The sequence below is a fragment of the Temnothorax longispinosus genome, chromosome 3 (genome assembly GCF_030848805.1).
Source record: "Temnothorax longispinosus isolate EJ_2023e chromosome 3, Tlon_JGU_v1, whole genome shotgun sequence".
NCBI classification, from domain to species: Eukaryota; Metazoa; Arthropoda; class Insecta; order Hymenoptera; family Formicidae; genus Temnothorax; species Temnothorax longispinosus.
Genome location: NC_092360.1, coordinates 2,642,020 through 2,661,829, shown reverse-complemented (window position 1 = coordinate 2,661,829; position 19,810 = coordinate 2,642,020). Strand labels below are relative to the sequence as shown.

Sequence of the window (19,810 nt, the reverse complement as noted above, 5' to 3'; positions counted from 1 at the left end):
CGCTTGGACGATTATGGTAACGAGGCCTCTTTAGTCACGTTGACGTGCACCTTGTTCGCGAATAAGGCGCGATATCCCGTGCATGCACGGCGACCTGCACCGATCGGCCGACGGTCGGTTCGCCTCCTTATTGAAACCTTGCGGTTGCCAGCCACGATGGCGGTTGCCAGACGGAAAACTGTCAAGGATCGTTAGCGCGCCCGATAGATAGTACATTCGGCATCGGTCTCTCATTATTTTCAATTTAAATGTGTAATACAAAAATGAATTAATCCATTAAATAGTTTTCGAACAATCAAAGTAGTAAGTAGTAAATAAATCAAAATGCAATTTTGTATGGTAAATCTATATTAGTTATGTGTACGGCTTGATGGACACATCATTTATTTTTGCTAATAGTTTACCTATAAAGTAGATAAAGTAAAGATAACAGTAACCTATAATCATTTTGTGAAGATCTTGAGACTTATATCTTAAGTAATCTAAACAAGTAATCTAAACCTTTATTTTTAGGAATGTATAAAGTTTTTCCCAAAAAGACATTAGTCTTCCAGAGATATTTAATCAATAGAAATAGGAGAGATGCACAACTCAAATTAATTTTATTATAAAATTATTAATATCTATCAATTTTTTCATATACCAACCAGATTTAATTTAATTCTAGTAGTTAGATAGGTAAAAAGAGTTTTTCGCAAGTCTGCTTTCTGTTCTTTTCGAATTAATTTTCGTGCCGACGTATATTAGACAGATTAATGACTTCATACCTGGGGAAACTCGATTCACCGATATGTCACACATTACGGGCATATTACAGTGATTCGCGCGAGAGATAGCTGTAATAGCCAGGATCCTAAAAATGCAGGCATGCCGAGGTCGAAGGGACGCTCGCAAAATCATCTCTTAAACTGCCGATAATTTCTTACGTCGTGCTGGGCCGGTTTTTTTTTACCCGAGGGTTTCCTGGAGGTAGACACAAGTGTATCGTGTGCGAAATTCATTGCAACGGCGATCTCGTATCGGGCGAGCGCATCTCGTACTTTGATGCACGCGGCCGTGTGATTTTGTGTTTAAATTTGCAGAGTTGCGGTGATTTTACACTTTCAATCGATACTCGCTCGCAAATCGGCGAATAACATTCGTGATATTCTATTTTGCATAAATAATCATTAAAAGTGATCGTTTTATAAAATTATATTAATTTATTTTTGCCGCATCAAATAAGAGGAAAGTCAATAAATGGCGGAGAGTGTCATAAACGACCAGGTTTACAAATACAGTGTAATTTGCGCGAAGCGCCGCGCGATAAATAATTTATATGTTCCAGTTTAAGCTTTCGCATTTATTGCAAAAACATCATGAAATTAAATCTCACGCATAATTACTGTTATTTCGATAAGATTATATTTTGCTTTTATTTCCAGTAATCACGGATGATTAAAATACAATTGTTAATATAAATAAAAAATTAATTTCTGTCTTTATTTTTGCATTAATTTCTGTATTTCAGATTGCACGTTTTTGTTAACGACTTAACATGTACGCCATGATGTCTTAATCTTTCTTAATTATTAGAAGATTATTAGTTCTTTGATATACATGGGCTAAAGATTGGCGTCAAAGTGGCCGAAAAATCTGTCATTAGAGTTCCGGTGAGGATGTACAAGCAAATCATATAATATTTCTTTTTCGTCATCAATAAAATCAATCCTTTCGCTTTCTTTCCATAGAGACAGGAGAGGGTTAACAACCTAGCGGGGACAAGGAGGACGAGCGAAGAACGGCGGAGAAAATAAGCGGACATCGAGGGAGGAAGATCGAGCAACAAGATCTCACAAGGTATCTCGATAAATCCCCTTCGCTGGACAAATAACGACAAGGCTCATTACTATAAACACGTCTCTGCGTGTGGCGCGTCGGGTTGCCGCGCTCTCTCCTCTCCACGGTCATTTATTTTTATATCCGCGTGTCTCCCTTGTTCGTTATTATATTATCCGGCGCGTCCGTCCCAATCGCGCGTCGCGCGACCGACATTTTTGCGTCCCCCGCCCCAACGAATATGAAGAATGCAACGAGAACAACTGGAGAGCCGTGCGCTTGTCGCGAGAAGACGTCGCAGATGAGAGTGTTACTCGCTAAAAACTCTTTTCGAATGCTTTTCCCGTTTTCCGTCCGTTGGTTGCCTTTCCCACGCGTAAAATCTTTTGTGATAGTTAATTCCAGATATTATTTGTATTTACAAACTTGCATTTTAAAGCTAAATATAGAATAATAGTTACAACCTGTCGTTTATTTTGCAAAAATGTTTGCGATCGTTTACTAATATAATGTCGGTAGAAATATAATTATATCGCAGCAGAGATTCAATACTTACTATAGTAGGCAATAACTCTTATCTTTTGTTGTTGATATGATAATTGTGAATAGAGAGTGATTTTTGCTTTTTCAAGTGTACTTTGCACCTTATCATGTTTAAATCAGAAGCGCGACGTCATTATTCGACTTTTATTCATGCGGTAGGTAATGTAAACTGAAGCCCTGGCACCACCGACATCGATATAATGTGTCTGCACGGCAGCCCAATCGATACGTCAATTAATTTTTGAAAGGAGGTTGCTCTCGACTAATTTAAATGGTCAGACGGGACATGGGGAACTGATGTGTATACAACAACGTATACACAGGCGCGCAAGCACCTGGCGGTTTCCTTTCCCTCTAACTCACATTTTTTACTATTACGACTATGTCTTGACGCAACGAAATGTGCAGTTAGATAATTTTGATTGTTTATGCATATATATATATGTAATGTTTGTATAGATATAATGGATATTGTTTTTAAACATAATTTGCAAAAATAAAACGATATATAAAAGGTAAATATAGAAAAACAAACTGGTGAATGTATAAATATGTAAAATTATTAAAGATATTAAACTTATAAAGATATATCTATGTACAAAAATGTATGCGTATAGATAGTCATTATTTGTTATATATAACAAGTGATGCAAATGTAAGCATGTAAAAACTTATTTTATACTAGAAATTTTCGCGACGCGTATGATAACATATAGAATTATCAATTTGACAATACATAATTATTTTTATTTTTGGCATTTGAAATCAGTGCGATTATTGTTAACATTGCAGTTATTACGCATGCAATATAATCTCTTCTGTTTGGCTACATTTATTTCATCTATTTTATATATAAATTTATATACACATAAGTATATTGCTACAAATTACATATTTTAATATTTGTGTAAAATTGAATATAATATAATAAAGTATAAAAATAATTAAATTATTTTGATTCATCAGCCCCAGCAATTGACATTAATAATTTGATAATATTTGATTAAAAGTAAAAAATAATACAATTAATGATAAATTGTAGCCAAGTGGAAGGAAAATAAAATTAAACAAAACAGATTAATTTAGAACTCACCATTTCGCGACGTCCCTCGATGTCCATCGATGCATCTTCTACTGCGATATCTGTAATATTTTCCGGAAGTGACACAAGAATCTTCTTTCGTCGGTCTATACATCAAAATTGCACTTCACTTCAAATACTATACTCACAATGCAAAACTTGCAATTTTAATCAATTTAATAATGCAATAGCAATTTGAATTAATTTAATAATTTACAAGTATTATTAAAAGATAAAAATTGCAATGTGTCTTTTAATAAGAATATATAGGGGAGAGTGGGGCAAAGTAAGCACTTGCAATAAATTTTTATGTATTTATTATAAAACAAGTAATTTTAATTTTTATTATCTTATATATTATATATATATCTAATAGTTTTAAATGCAATCATTACAACTTTATAATAAATACATAAAAATTTACTGCAAGTGCTCACTTTGCCCCCCACATACCCCACTTTGCCCCTCATCTCTCCCCTTTTTATGCTTTGCAATATTATTTTACGCATTTCACGCACCCGCGACAAAAAAATCCACGAATATTTTTCGAATTCAGTTAAAAAATATGCACATTGAGAGATATATAAAATGCGAATTTATTTAGTAATAATCTATCGCAAAATGTTTATAAATTAAACTCTAAAAAACATATTTATACCGCAAAACGAAAATACTTTTAGTATTTTCTATACAATATAAATTCAATTTACATTTAAATTTATATTTACGTTCAATTTATATTTACGCAACATTTTTGCGACAATCATATCGCAATATCGCAATATATCTGCCAAAACTGTTATATTTCTGGAAAAATCGCTTTATTTCGCAATATCCTTGCGAAATTCAATTTCGCAATTTCTTTGCTAATATTATTTGATCAATCGTAGTATCAAAATTATATTTAAAAAATCAAAATTTTTAAAAAGCGGTACCTAAAAGTTGCAACGTAGCTTGCAAATAAAACAGACGGAAAATATATTCCCGCGAAAGTCTTTACCATTCATGAATTCAATATCAAATTCGTGTTATCTATTTCATGAAATTAATCGCGAATATATATATAAATAATAAATCGAAAACTAAAAATTGTATAAGTCGGCAAAATCGATTCACATGAATATTATTATTCACCTATAAGTAAAATAATTAAGCGACGATTGCGATACTTATGCGAACTTAACAGAATTTCTGTTTCCATATTGTAATAAGAATAAGATATTGTAAATAGACAAAAAGTACAAAATTAAAAAAAAAACTAAATCATAATATCAATTTGTTCGAAATAATCTCAGTGAAACTTCAATTTCCGCGATTCTAACTCTGCGAAATTCATTTTTTTTTTTCTCGTCGATATTATATTAGGGTAAACTCGGGTGAGATGGCCATACAGGAAAGATGGCCAACCTATGTTTTTTCAATCTAGCTCGCCATGAAACATCGAATAAACATGGGTTGGCCATCTTTCCTGTATGGCCATCTTACCCGAGCGTTTACCCTATATTATATATTATTATTACATAGAAAATTAAAAACCGGACAAGTAAACACAATCGCAAAATGTATTAACAAGCGTAAAATAATCGTAGTTTTTTATTATCATGATTTACAAAGTTCAGACGTCTGCGTTAAATTTCCTCTTTAAAAAATCCATGCTAAAAATGCAAAAATGCAAACATCGAACAGATAAGTGATATAAGTCAGTAATATAATAAAAATCATATTTGTATATTTATAACACATGAAATATATGTTTTTTTTATTATATGAGAAATTAATTCTTAACGTATTTTCAAGATATAAAAACTTTAGTTTTTTTCCAATGCTTCTGGATAATAACCAAAATATAATTTTTATATATAATATGTAATTCAATATTAAAATATGTATTAAAATATAAAAAGAATTATATAGGTAGATTTAATAAAATGTATTAAAATTATAAAATATCACGATATTCTTTTCACATTGTGTGAATTTGATGGCATCGTATGAATTTATTTAATTCGTTTAAAAAATTGTTTTAATATTTATACTTCTAAATACTATAAAAGCTTCTAACTTTATCAATGCATACTTTAATAATCGTATTGATAAAGGCATGTCATATAATATAATATCATTGAAATAAGATAAGAAAAATAGAGAAAGAACGAAAGAGAGAGAAACAAGTGTTATAATAAATGGTTCTATTTCAATGGTCCCTTTTCTGATCAACATTTACAAAAATCTGCATGCAAATCTACAGGCAAAATAAATCGCACTGATTTCAAAGACTGCAGCGATATCATCTCCAGAAAAGAACCGCATCACCTTTACCCTAATCCTTCTACTCACCGATACTGGCTCAGGAATCCTGCATCTGCGAGATCTGCAACAAAAACATAATATCATGATTAGATTTATATTTAAACAAGTTTAACAGATAATCATAATTTTTTTAATAATCAAATTACAATTTCTATATCTGCGGAAGTATAGAAAACGTTATAGTAAAAATATACAAATCAGTTTATAAATTATAAATAGTAAATAATTTTGAATTGAATTAAAAGTTATAAAATATTTTTGTGTATTGATTAATAAAATTATTGATTTATAGAAAGATATCAATAAAAATTAAGCATTAGAATATGAATGAAATTGTTAAATAATTGTTAAATATATTCATTAAAGAATGGATAATAATAGATAATAAGAGAGAAATGCTTCATCATAAATTCACGATTTGATTTGAAAGCTTAATTCTGTCATTAAAACTGTTCTAAGTTCATAAAATAGAGATTGTGTTATAAAATGTGAAAAACTTTAAGAGTTCAATAATGTCGACACATACGAAAAACATTTAAGGCAATTAAACTAGTTTCAAAAAGAAATTTTTCAATAAAAAGAGTAAAACTTTGACATTTTTATAAGTCGAATATTTCGATTATAAAGAGTTGAGTGAAAGATATAACAAAAATAGGTATTGGTCTTTAAATTAAATTTACAAAAATTAAATTCCAATTAATGTCAAAAACTAGAAAAAGTATTCAATATTCTTATAATATTTGACTCGTTCGAAACGGTAAAGTAAAATTTCAATGAATACTATAAAATTCATAAGAATTATTAAACCCTTTTTTTCTTTTGCAAAAAGAACTGAAAGGTTGTCGATAAAAAATCAATAAGAAGACATGATAAGAATATCATATATTAAATAATCAGCATTTTAATACTATTTATATTATTATTGGACCATTAGCGATGTTGTATATAACTATAATCTACTTGTTATATAATGAAAACTAATAAAGAAATAGAATCGTTACAATTAAATCGTAATATGGTTTAGGGAGTTAAAAAATCGTATACGTATCTCAGTGCATTGAATGTTATCACGAATATCATGCGTACCTAATATTGTTATTACTCTCGTTCCGCTTGTCTGCAAGAGAACGTTATAGTGCGCCCGACCTCTACGCGTGTTTTGTGATGTGCTAAATAAAGTTGCAAAAATCGTTTTACTCTATATACCTGCCCTATCGAATCGGAATCAATAATGAATACACATTATGAATACACACGGTTATATGTAGTCATTTCTCCCTCCTTAAACTATCTATCTATCATTCTATGCGATTGTCCGGCGAGAGATATAAAGCAAATACAATCAACGTATATAATTTACGTATGCAGAGAATATAAGTTTAGTATAGAAAAAAAAGAAAGAAGAGACAGACATGTTTATCTAATGTAAATATAAAAGTAAATTAATTATAAAAAAATAAAGATTTTGATTGTAAATATATTTATTATAAGTATATATAATTATTTTAATTAAAAAGTTTATCATAGTATATTAAATATGTTGTATGAATAATTGAGTGTGCTGTATGAATATTTTATCATGATTATATTTAATACTTTAATAAAATAAAATAAATAAGGAGAAGAGAGGATTTCTTACTATAGAATATACATACATATATGTATAAAGCTTGTATCTCTCAAACATTGTTTATACAGAAAAAAATATGTACAAAATAATCGGTAAATTATTGCATTATATTGATTTGTCATTCCGTTCTCCGTTAACTACAAATTAATTCATTAAGTACAATTTAAAAAGAACATCAATTCTTACTTAAAAAATATAAATCTATGTTAAAAAATATAAATATAAATATTATATTTATCAAATCTCTCTCTCTCTCTCTCTCTCTCTTTCTCTATTTTATCTAATTACAGATTATATTGATATATCGCATGATTATAATTCTTATTGCAATATCATTAAATATAATTGTAGTAATAAGATAAGAATATACATATTAATGATAACTATTAATAAGATAGCTATTATATCGGTTTTTTAGATACTACGTTGTCTCTCTGAAGCAATGACCACTTCAAAGAATCATTTCGCATTATCAAAAACAGAAAAAAATGTATAAAAGTGTTGAATGAAAACTTAGATTAATTTGACAACAATACAAATGTACAATTGAATAAAATACAAACGTACGAATGTTCACGAGCGTTCGCATAAAATTATGTATGTCTATCAGATAAACATCAAAGGTAATCCCCATTTCTCTCTAAGATTATTTAATTATACAATCGAACTGTGAAACCTGTTCTCAGATCTTTATCCCATTTCGCGTTCGTTTCAATGTATGTATGTTGCAACAAACACGAATTAATATCGTATGATGCATTGATGCATGGAACATCTGCTACACCGCGGTCCGCGACATATCGCACGCTATAACAATAACGGAGGTGCCGCGACGCGCGACGCCGTATCTCCGCATCTGTATTCTCTGAAATTTTAATTACGGCGTTTGCGCTTACCAAACAATTATCATCGGCCGCGCTACGTGCGACGTCCTCACCTCCGGGGCTCCGTCGTTCCAACTTCGTTTCGCGGCCCATACGTGCCCCCTAAGGTGGTGGCCCCGCGCGCGCGCACGTGGAGATAGTGCCCGAGCCTCGTTCGAGAGAGGGTCTCATGTAATTTTCATCGAGTGGGTGGATACCCATTATTTCGCATTACAGGGTCCTTACGAGGGGTACGATCGCGCCGGTCGTGCGGATCGAGCGGAACGATCGCGCATTAACGACGCGAGAACTCGCGCGAGATTTCTCGGGCCTATATACGTACGTATTTTGCGCAAACCGCGTCGCATGACAATCGACAGGATCGCTCGATTTCTCGAGAGCTTTTCTCTTCACGTAGGAAATATATATCTATTTAGACGTGACTCGGTAGATGCCTTTGATATTTAAAATTAAATAAATCGATTTAATAATTAATTATAAATTGATTAAATAATAGTAAAATAATTAAATTTAATTGACGCATTTATAAAGGAACGAAGAATTCAGTAGAGACAAATAAAATTAATTCAACTCTCTTTTTCTTCTAAAATCAACTTCACATTTAAACAGATCTTGGAATCATTAAATAGTTGAAGCAAGGTGAAGGTTAATTTACATCGTCGAGTATAGTTAAATCGACAAAATTTAGATGGTCTTGACGTCATTTTATTAGATTCGTCTGTCGGATCACGAAGGGAAAGAAACTTGCGATTACGGCGAATAGAGTCGCACGGTTTTACAAGGGTCCTGCCGCAACAACACCGGCGCGGCGCGCCCGGTCTTTTTGTTTCTTAATGCCGGATCATTAGCGGCATCGCATTAGCGGACGGTTCTCGAGCGTGAGTTAACGATAACAGATTGTACAGCGGGGCGCGATGTTTGCAAGCATTATTGGCGCCACTTGTACATCGTTACCGGTGTACGTGACGTATCGGCGGGGTATCAGAGAGCTCCGCACCATCCACCATATCATTATGACGCCTCGCAGGCAGAACTATCGATCCCGATCGATGATATTAATAGTCGCTAACTACAGTCCTCCGAGCCGCCTGCTTGTGCGAGTTCTACAGCAAGTTTCAGTATAAGGCGCTTTTCAAACCGCCGATCGACCGTCCTTTTTTTCTTTCCCTTCTCTTATATCCATCATTCGTCGCGCTAATTGTTTATAATTGTTCCGTCAAGGTTAAACATAAATAATCGCGTGTGGAATTGTTGAACGATGATAAAGTTCGATAACGATACTCTGTAACATTGACAATGTTTATTATATTGTTCGATCAGTAATTGTTAAACAACGCGCTTGCAGTTGTTTGTTTCAAGGTCGGTATATATAATGCCCTGTCTGGACTACTCACTAGGAGTACATTTCGTTTCACGCACGATGTGCATAATGCATCATTTATCCTTGTTGTTCACCAAATGTTAAACATGGATAAATGATGCATCATGCGTAAAACGGAATGCATTCTAAGATGAGCCACAAGTATAGGCTCATCATCTGGTCTAGACAGGGCATAAGATCGAATTTGCGAGAATAATAGAACTTCCGAATGTCGCAACGCTTTCGATAATTTTTAAATGAATGTCGAGCCGACGTCTAGCAAAATATGTTGTAATTGTATATACTTGCATTGTTTAAAAACTACTTACGCCTGCTGCATGCGAATTTCCTGCGATCTTTCAGCTCCGAATCGCCGTAGACACCTAGTTAACATTTAACATTATTGTTATAGATGCAAATATTAATTAGGTCTGTTCGTGTTGCCTGCATTTCTCGCACTTACAATCTTCGCTTTTAAGTGTAGGGATTTTTAGGAATTTCAAGCAACACGAACAAATCTATTGAATCTCCTTCGATCGATATAGCGCGACTACTCGTTTTTTACATTCTTTCCAACTATTTGAGTCAATAGAGATTTGATCGGGTAATCGCATCATCGATAAACAGACAACGATAATAATTACCGTATTCGATCCATCACCATTAAATCGTTTCATCGCGGAACGACGAAGCTCGATCTGCTCGATGGAACGGGCTTACGAAAATTCATTCGCCCGATATCGATCGAAATAGACTGACGTGAATCCCAACATTCCCAACTAGCCAACGGCGGCGATCTGAAGTCGCGCGCGAATCGCTTCATCGCCGCGCGAAAGCGCGCGCGAGACGCGCTCTAGGGAATTCGCACTATTCGCAGACAGGCAGGTAACTTCACGGCGCTCCCGGTTTCCGGCGAGGCCGTCTGCGCACGCGCGCGCGCGCCATGTTGGAACGACGGACGAAAGTTCTTGTGGCGACCGCGGCGAGGGCGAGGGCGTGAGGTGTCGATCGGGCGCCGTGCAGCGTGCAGCCCCCCGGGAAGATAATAAACAAAAGGAACGGATGGCTGAGATGGCTCGTCTCCCTTGAGTCGGCTTTCCTTATCCTGGGAATGTTTCGCGTCGGCTTCGCGGCTGTTTGAGACTGTTCTCCCGCGAGTGTGACTTCGCCATCGGGGTGAGTTTCCACGGCAAGAAACGCGAGACGTGAGACCCGCTTAGACCTCCCTCCTTCCTCCGTCCCTCCCTCCCCCGCGACGTCGCGACTCGGCGGCGGCGAGCTTCACCGCGGCGCTTTGACAGGTTATGTTGACAGGGCGCGTGTAACCTTGGCCGTGCCTCGGGCGACCTCGATCGCTCGGGAATCTGGCTCGCGGTGTCGTCCTTCTTTCCCCCGTGTGTGTCGCGTTACGTAATTCGTCCGTCGGTTCGTCTCGCGAGAGCCGCGCAACAACGGCACAGCGACCGCGGTCACCGCGGGGGCCCGTTTTACGCGGCCGCATCTGTCATAACGTGCGCGATTCCGCTCACCGCGCCATATTGGCATCGAAGTGTTTTTCAACTGATAACTTCTCTTTTTCCGGGACACCCCGCGCACGCGGTGCCGCTTGTCGTTACGGGGGGTCGTGAGAAAAGGGGGCCGCGGAATCTTCGATACCCCTCCGGGCTTCGGGTCCGCGATAGGGCGTGCTCCGCACATGTAACGGACCGCGCTAATTTGGAGAAGGGTTTCGGAAATCAGTCGCTCGTTGATTTGAGGATTAAAACTTCGATCTGTACGTATATGATTTTGTAAGATAAGCCGATCGCGCTGTTTCCTTGTCCGTTGTAAACGTCACTAACGCTAGAACATCTGTACGAGAAAGGAGCGTACATTTCGATAGCATAGATGGAATTACGTGCGTATAGAATTTTTGCTATTGAATCGATTGATTTTCAGCTGCAAGATGACAGAAAGTAGCGTGTCCAGAATGAAGGGGCGCAATGGGGCGCGACTTTTCAAGAATCCACCGCAGCCGCACATGTGTATACAGGATTTCATACAGGTATTGTGTCATTGTGATAACAGTGTTACTGCAAGAATTGTTTATTACATAACTTGTAGGAATCAATGGCGTGGGTATTATATAAATGTCGATTCTCTTGGTACAGGGCACTACGGCTCCGTGTTATGTAAATGTACTGTCTTGGGACAAAATTGCAATGCCTCGCAGACCATCACTGCCTGTGCCACTCTACGGAGGTATGAGAGTGCCACCGCCTCGCACAAAGACGGAAGCCATAGTGTTTGCTGTAATGGCCAACCCCGAGGTCCTGCGAATGAGCGGCAAGAATGCTCAGGACGTAAAGGTAAATGAGACATTTTTTTTAATCTGTAAAGTCTTTATTGATTAACAATAGCGCAAATAATTTTTGTCACATGTACCCTATTATTTTCTAACAGAAGCGTACGAGCTTTATCGAGTTACTATTAGACTTCATAGAAGCAATGAACGCAGGGGTAGTCTTCAATCGTAATTATACAATACTAAAAGATCGAGACATCATGGGCGAGCTGAAGGAGGTCTGGAACGCAGTGTTAGCCATACGCGACAATGAACAGCGTCCGCCGCAGCAGGAAACCTGGATCGACGTTCAACCTCCCATGTCGCAATTTCCTCAGTACCCGGAACAGCAACAGCAGCAGCAAGAGTACATACCACAGCCGCCGCAGTATCACTCGAGTGTCGCCTATGGCAGGACTATTAACAACGAAAATATGCACTATGAGAGCTACTTTGAGCATCAGCCTCAAAGCTCGGCGATTTCTAAGAACGAGCCTATCTTCATATCCGGACACATCGTATCGCAGCAGTGCCACAACAACGTTCATCGAATCGCCCTCGATCAGTACAACTATCGCGAGCGCGGTAGAGACGGTCAAGTTGTGCAAAATGTTATTGCGGCACAGCATCAATTTCAACCGAGGCAAACGTGGCCGCAGTATGTGAATACTAAGTATATGCATCCGAACTCGAATCTACCATATGGACCGGCCACAAATACCAACCCGGCCATTAATCCTTCGAATCAGTTTCAGCCATATCCTACTTACCAGCAACAACAACAGCAGCAGCCGACGCCGCCACCGCCACCGCCACATATAGACAATACGATGCACGTCGATATTCGTAGGATGCAACAACAACCACAGCAGTCACAAATACACTTTAATCATGTACAGTCGCCGTATGCTGAGCAATCTGGGTCATTCAATGTACAAAGTAATGCGCATAGAGCAAGCAGACCGCATATGGGAGTAGCTCAGAAAAACAACGTTACTAAGAGACAGGCAAATTCACCAACGCACACTTCTTGTACAAATTGCCAAAATAAGGAAGACCAATCTTTCACGAAGCCGAAGAGTCCCGTTAAAGTTCTTCAAAGGGAAGTGCCAATGGAGCGGCAAGATACAACTAATCATGCGGAGAGCAAAGCTCCAGTAGAAAAAGTAGAGGAACCGAAGATTGTCCCAGTGACAGATTTAGATGAGGATCTTAAGAAGAGTGATGAGCTTGTGGTTGAGTATGTATACCCGGAGAAAGAGGACGTCTGTAGTCCAGAACTTACGCGTACTGTCGACGAAATGCCGCCATGTGAAGAAAAGAATTCCGTAAAACTAGAATCCTGTAAAACATCTTTAATGGAGACGAAAGAAACGGAAGTGTCAGCTACGCAACAATTTACTGTTCAGAAGAATGCCAATAAGTTTGTCAAAGGCAATGCGCAACTGCGAAGAGTAATAACCAAAGGTAATAAGCATAACTATTCGCAGCTTCCGAAGTGCTCACCGATGAACAGCGTTGAGTATGTGTACCCGGAGAAAGAAGATGTCTGTGGTTCAGAACATACGCGTACTGTCGAGGAAGCGCCGCCATGTGAAGAAAAGAATTCTGTAAAACTAGAATCTTGTAAAACATCTTCGATGGAAACGCGGAAGTGTCAGCCATGCAACAATTGACTGTTCAGAAGAATGCCAATAAGTTTGTCAAAGGTAATGCGCAACCGCGAAGAGTAATAACCAAAGTTAATAAGTATTCGGAGCTTCCGAAATGCTCGCCGATGAACAGCATTATCAAAAGTGTTTTCAAGATTAATCCAGGTGCGTCCAGTGAGGAATCGTCGGGTAAGAAAAAGGCGAATGGCCAGGCAAGGCCAGCTAATGGCAAAGCGATGTGCGAGAACGAGGAACAGGTGCAACCGGGATACACGATACTGAAGAAGGAGGCTCAGGAGGAGATGGTGAGCGAGATCGCTCAATTATCCATTCAAGACTGCAAGGACGCGGCCGAGGTCGCTCCCGTGCTCTCGTGATAGCCAGGCCTACAGCTGGTACTCAGCTGTGTCGGCGCGCGACCAAGGGCTTTGATGTAAATAGATAGAACTTTATTCAATAGAAAGAAGTCAGGAAGATATGAAAGACATCGCGAACAGATAGGAGGGGGGAGATATCGTTGATGATTAGAATTCATACCCTTACTTCGAGTCCTGAACGGAATTGATATGTCTTTGAAACGGCTTTGATCGATTATCATCGCGCGGATACGTGACGAACATTATTTGTGATTTTATGACTGTCACAGTGTTCTTATAACGGTACTACGTGTGATATCAAAGATTTATCAACGTTAGTCTACTCATAGGAGTGTCGGGAAACTTATTCGTGATCGAAGCTGGGTACAATTTGAATTCATGTACAATTTGATTCTCATCAATTTTCATGCAATGGCCTTACTTATAACAGATTATTTTCTTGAATGTCGTTCGAATGTTTTTAGTAACAGTTTCAGTCTTTGTTATAATTTTCATATCTCTGTACTTGTAATTATGAAGTTATTGCTGAGTTCCGAAATGTCGAGCTTTTATTGTAGTAGAATTTATTAAATTTTTCTTTATCTAGTTTAATTGATGAAATATGATAAATATAATTCTTTTTACTTTATATTTTGTAGAAAAATAAGCATTTTTTAAAATTAAAATATAATAATTCGTTAAATGTTTAAATTCTGATTTTGAACAAGTATATATAATATGGATATATATCTATATCCGCTCAGAAAATAAGTATAAATATAAATTTGTTGTTTGGTATTTTTACTGTACCCACTACGGCGACGAATGTGATCATTTGAGAACATGAGTTCACGCTTGCTAATCGAGATCCGTTTAGTTAGGCTGCGTTCCGATATTCACTGCCAGTATTGAAAATCTATAGTTTATGTTACATACGCTGTACGATTTTCAGTACTGTCACAATCTGCTTCCAATATCTTGCGGCAAATAAGGTCGAATAAACAGAGAAAGTGATATTATGATACTTTTCTTTTAAGTATACGAGATTTCTGAACGCTGCCTCATTGTCTCTACGCACGAAAACGAATTGAAATACATTTTTGAATTGGACTAAGCGCTAAAGCTGGGTAAAACGCATATTTTCGAATATTGTTAAACATTGTGTGATCGCGCGATGCCTGGATGTTTCTAAACTACCGAGAATTCGTTGAAGCACTATTTAATGCAGTGATAGATGTACGCGAGATCGGTGATATTCAGGTTCTTTGTTATTTGATGGATTATGCGATAATCCAGCGAGTCATTAATGACCATGAGATTTACTCCATAATTGAAATGTGTGAACTGTGTTTTGCCTAGCTCCATTAAGCATACAACGGTATTGTCTATATTTAAGAAGAAACGGTAGGTTTAAGCCGGAATAACATGTAATTATTGCAAGGCGAACGTTGCTGTAGATTTACGAAGAAAGAAGCATTTTATTATAGAATGTAAAACAGCTCATCTCGTACTTATCTATCTACAAAGCAATCGGAGAATTTCTACCAAAATTTTCCATAGAAAAACTTTGCATTATAAATACGGTAACAATCTAATTGCACTAAATCGCCAAACATTCCGCAACAAAATTTTAATAGGATTCTTCATATTATCGGCTATAAATTGTCAATTTAAAGTTTAATATAATTCAGCTTTAACGATGATTTCCGAAAAGAATATTGTATCGGAGCGACGTCGTCGTGTTTTCTCGCACGTGCGCGTCATCAATAATGGGAATATCTGTATGATCTGATAACGTGCTCGAATAGATAATTACGATTTGTATTTCAACGAATGCGTAATTGTAGTATATTATGAAAAATGTGTTTTTTAATTTTGAAATATGCAAATGCCAAGAACGATTGGGAATTTGGAAGTAATAGAACAATAATTTTGAAGTTGAAAAATAACAATTGTTTAAAGATTTATTAGGCAAATATATGTTTCTTGTGCGAAGTATATTAATTAGATGGACGATGTTTGTCCAAATTGTTCCATTTCAAGAAAATGAAAACAAATTAAATAGGATTATTGCCGTATTTATAACACGAACGAAGCCTACAGCTTCTCTTTCTCAAAATGTACAGTCAGTGAGTCGTTTTCTTAATTTTATCGGTGTTCTGAATATCAAACCTTACAACGATTTGCATTTATATATTGTTTCAAATTTATATGTATTATATTATCGCAGAAGAGTTAAAAAATATATATGCATTTAACAAGGCAATATATATACTTTCATTTTCTACATAAAAATCTCAATATTTTGTTTAACTCGATGAATTAAACAACTGGAAAGAACTAGATGACGACTTACTGGCCGCGTTCGTACAAAACCGTATCTCATGTCTCGACTGCGAGCGTCGATCGTATTTCATCGTATTTCTTCAATGTCATTCATCTCATGAGTTTTCGTTCGAACGATTGTCCTCCACGCGTTAAATACTCAGAGTCAATTTACAGGGGACAAATCTGCCATCACGAACTCGCCGTAATCTCGTAAGTAAACTGTGAAAACATATATAGTGCTACCACATAGTAATCGACCAGAGATAATTGCTTCTCGGTTGGGTGTACTCTGCCAGTTTTATCAGCCTAAGAAAAAAGATTCGCCCATGACATACAGCCTGATCGAGACTAATCGGTCAATTATCGCGCACACAATTACTCAATTATCCTTCGATTAGTCGCGACTGGGTCGCGCACATTATTTTCTTATTTAATGCGGGGCGTCTAAACGCACATCGCGCGCATCGGCGATCTTGTTCCTGAAAGCGCTGAACAAAAACTTAACAGTTTTAGCGAAACCTAATGTCTAAACGCGTTATGTAGTCACCGATGCTCTTAATGCTAACAAACGATCTTCTATAAGGATGAAAATAGTGTTTGGCCTCCGGTATAGACGATACGTTGTCATATTCTAACGGTTTTTAACAATCGCTGCCAGAATAAGATGAAGCGGCGGATAAAGCTGCCATTTTTAAATTGAAATAGTTGGAAAGAGTCGATTTTAATCGCGTAGCGTCGTGTGTATGCGTGTAATAATGAATAATTGGCTGTCTTAGACCGATCTCAACAAAGTCGGCTTTGTTAAAAATATATTTTTGTACTTTGTAATGTAGCTTTTTGGCTGAGAACGGAGCAATTTAGGAAACCGCGAAATTATCCCCCAAAACTAAGTATTATTTTTTTACGAACAAAAAAAGAAGAGTGTTGAAAAATTAATCGTTTCTGCGCGTAGAATTCGCTGTAGCTTCTTTTCATTTTTTTGTGATTGTAAATATTATAGACTGGAATTTCGCCTTTCTACTATTCCATATCTAAAAAAGAGATGTAATCTTTAACAAAAAGCAGATAAATTATATTCGAATTCTAAAAAATTTTTAAATTGCGTTCTTATTACAAAAACCTAAAAAACTATATTCTAACAGTTATTTCTTAAAACGGAATAAAAGTAAAGGTAACTAGAAGAGCGCTTTGAATGTTAGCTGCAAGAATTGATGTAAGGATATCTGTAAATGTTCGGAAACGGCATTTTTATAGGAAGAAATATTCTTCTTCAGCCATTCGCCGTTCTTTTAAATATCCTGGGTATATCTACTGATAGTTTTAAGACTATTCGGACTACTACAGGGAGACTCTTTGCAACTATTTAAATTTGCAAACCGCACTTTTATCGTGATCCCCGTGTCGCATGCTTCGATATTTTATAATATACTTGTGAGCTGTTCGAACTCGAAGAGAAAATCGTCTCCTCTCGAATTTTATTCCCGGACATTTCGTCACGTTTGTTCAGTGTATTCGAGGTGCTTCATTAGTATCATTAAGAGAGAGATCTCAGCTCGCGAGTAGTTATTTGTTTATATACAATCGTATGGAAAGGACCAATCCGCGGAGAAAGAGAGAGAGAGAGAGAGAGAGAGACAGTGCAATTGTAAACGCAAAAAAAAGAAGATAAATTAAATGTGCGCCGCTTAAAAAAAATGTGATGATGCAAAAATACCTCTGTTATTTTTGAAAATCGCGACCTCACGATATATCGGCTGAATTCTCCTAGAAACAATGTAGGAATAAGGCTGTGTAACCACTATTAGCGACATTATTTTGCGACCTGAGTCCCTTCTACGATGTAGTAGACCAATTGTTATATTTAGTAATGCACTAAGCGCCATGGAAGCGACGACTCGGTTAAACCGCGTCGCGACATGCAGATCGATGTGTCGTTGCTCGCGTTGATTTTTTTACGTTTCGAAAATGAGATTGCGAATGGCACGGACTCGACGGGGAAAACCGCGGACGATACAGCCTCACGAATAATTTATAAGACGCGAATGAGCTTTTTATTCCCTAGAATCAACAAGTGTGATGGACCTCACTGATTGTGAGACCTACGCAAATTACAGTTTGCTATAAATAGCAACTTGCCTTTCGCGAAACGCAGAGCTTCGTCGATGAGAGAAAGACGTTTTAAGCGAAGTGAAGGTGGTTCACCCTCGCATGTGAAATTATTACCGTAGCCGTACGATAATAATGATTTCTAATTACAAAAAATTCTGATCCTGTTAATATATTTATTTATCTACGAGTAAAGTATACAGTCCTGTATCGTTTTTTTCTTTTAATTTTTTTTTCTTTTAGTTTTCATTTGAATACGAGACATGGCGAATGGCGCTTAGTACGCGTTGGCGGACGTTTAGTTATAAGTTTATTTAAGCGAATTAAATTTATGCATTTTGCAAAAAAATGCGGATCTTTAATAACGATACTGAAACATCGTGATTCTGAGTGCTTCTTTTAAGTCTTCGGAGAACAGCGTACTCGAACGCCGATGAGAATTTTGTCAGTTTTATGACTTTATCACGTTTCTTTTTTTTAATTGTAATTTGATAGCGGCTTGGCTCGTTTCTCTGCCGAAATTTCCTCGACGCCGCTCCTCCTCTCATTATTGTTAATAATATGTATTCAGTATTTGTGTTATTTTAGATTCTTATTGATTATTATTATTGTCCAGGTATATTGCAGTTTATTATATCATTATTACCACAAATATTGTAATCTATTATTCTATAATACATGGTTTTTCCAAAGTTTGCTTATCTATATCTCGCTTTATTATCCGTTGAACCTTAGACATAATTAATCTCGTAAATTACAAAACTGTCTTCCATGTTCTTAAGACTTCCATGCTCTTTCGAAGATATCAAGAAAGATTGTTGTCTGTCATAATCTTCTCTCAGTATTGCATATTCTTACAATTAAATTATGTGTAACTAAAATTTTATTAAAATTTTATATTATTTATAATTTTATATTTTTATCTATCATTTTTTGATCCCAAATATTAAAAACTGATAAGTACAAGTGTTAGCTATATGGATATGGTGTTGGCAATGTACATGTATCAAATTAATTAGAAGCTCTTTGCCTATCTTTTTATTATCAATAATTTTTTACCTTTTTATGTATTGATACGTTTTTTATTTTATATATAAAAAATCTATTATAATAAATTATAAAATATATAATAAATATATGTGTAATAGATATGAATTTGTGGACTACTTACGTCCATATTACAGATTATTTTAAACTTTTTTCAGCAAAAGTATTTTTGATAAAAAAAAAAGATTCTCCTTTAATAGCCTTGTCTTTCTAATTTTCTCAAAAATTTTAGATATGTAAGGTGACGTAACGCTAGTAAAACGAAGAAAGAGAGCAAATGAGAAAATGCTGAGGAGTTTCTTTAATTCTTTGGAGAAAGACATTTAATTATAAGTGTAGAAAATCGAAGCTGATTTTGTAATGACATAAAAC

At 36.0% G+C, this 19,810-nt stretch overlaps 1 protein-coding gene across 2 annotated transcripts; it reads left to right on the top strand.

Annotated features, from left to right (window-relative positions):
* The first annotated feature begins 10,775 nt into the window (after window positions 1-10,775).
* On the top strand, window positions 10,776-19,083 carry LOC139809627 (uncharacterized). 2 transcript variants are annotated; one of them, XM_071772667.1, is made up of 5 exons: window positions 10,776-10,802; window positions 11,565-11,670; window positions 11,777-11,974; window positions 12,069-13,466; window positions 13,709-19,083. In XM_071772667.1, the coding sequence occupies exons 2-5, from the start codon at window positions 11,572-11,574 to the stop codon at window positions 13,976-13,978; spliced, it is 1,965 nt and encodes a 654-aa protein (XP_071628768.1). In that variant the 5' UTR covers window positions 10,776-10,802; window positions 11,565-11,571; the 3' UTR covers window positions 13,979-19,083. The 2 variants fall into 2 exon arrangements, with proteins under 2 accessions (XP_071628768.1, XP_071628767.1); XM_071772666.1 differs by lacking the exon at window positions 10,776-10,802 and adding an exon at window positions 10,948-11,400 and having other exon boundaries at window positions 12,069-13,767.
* The last annotated feature ends 727 nt before the right edge of the window (window positions 19,084-19,810 follow it).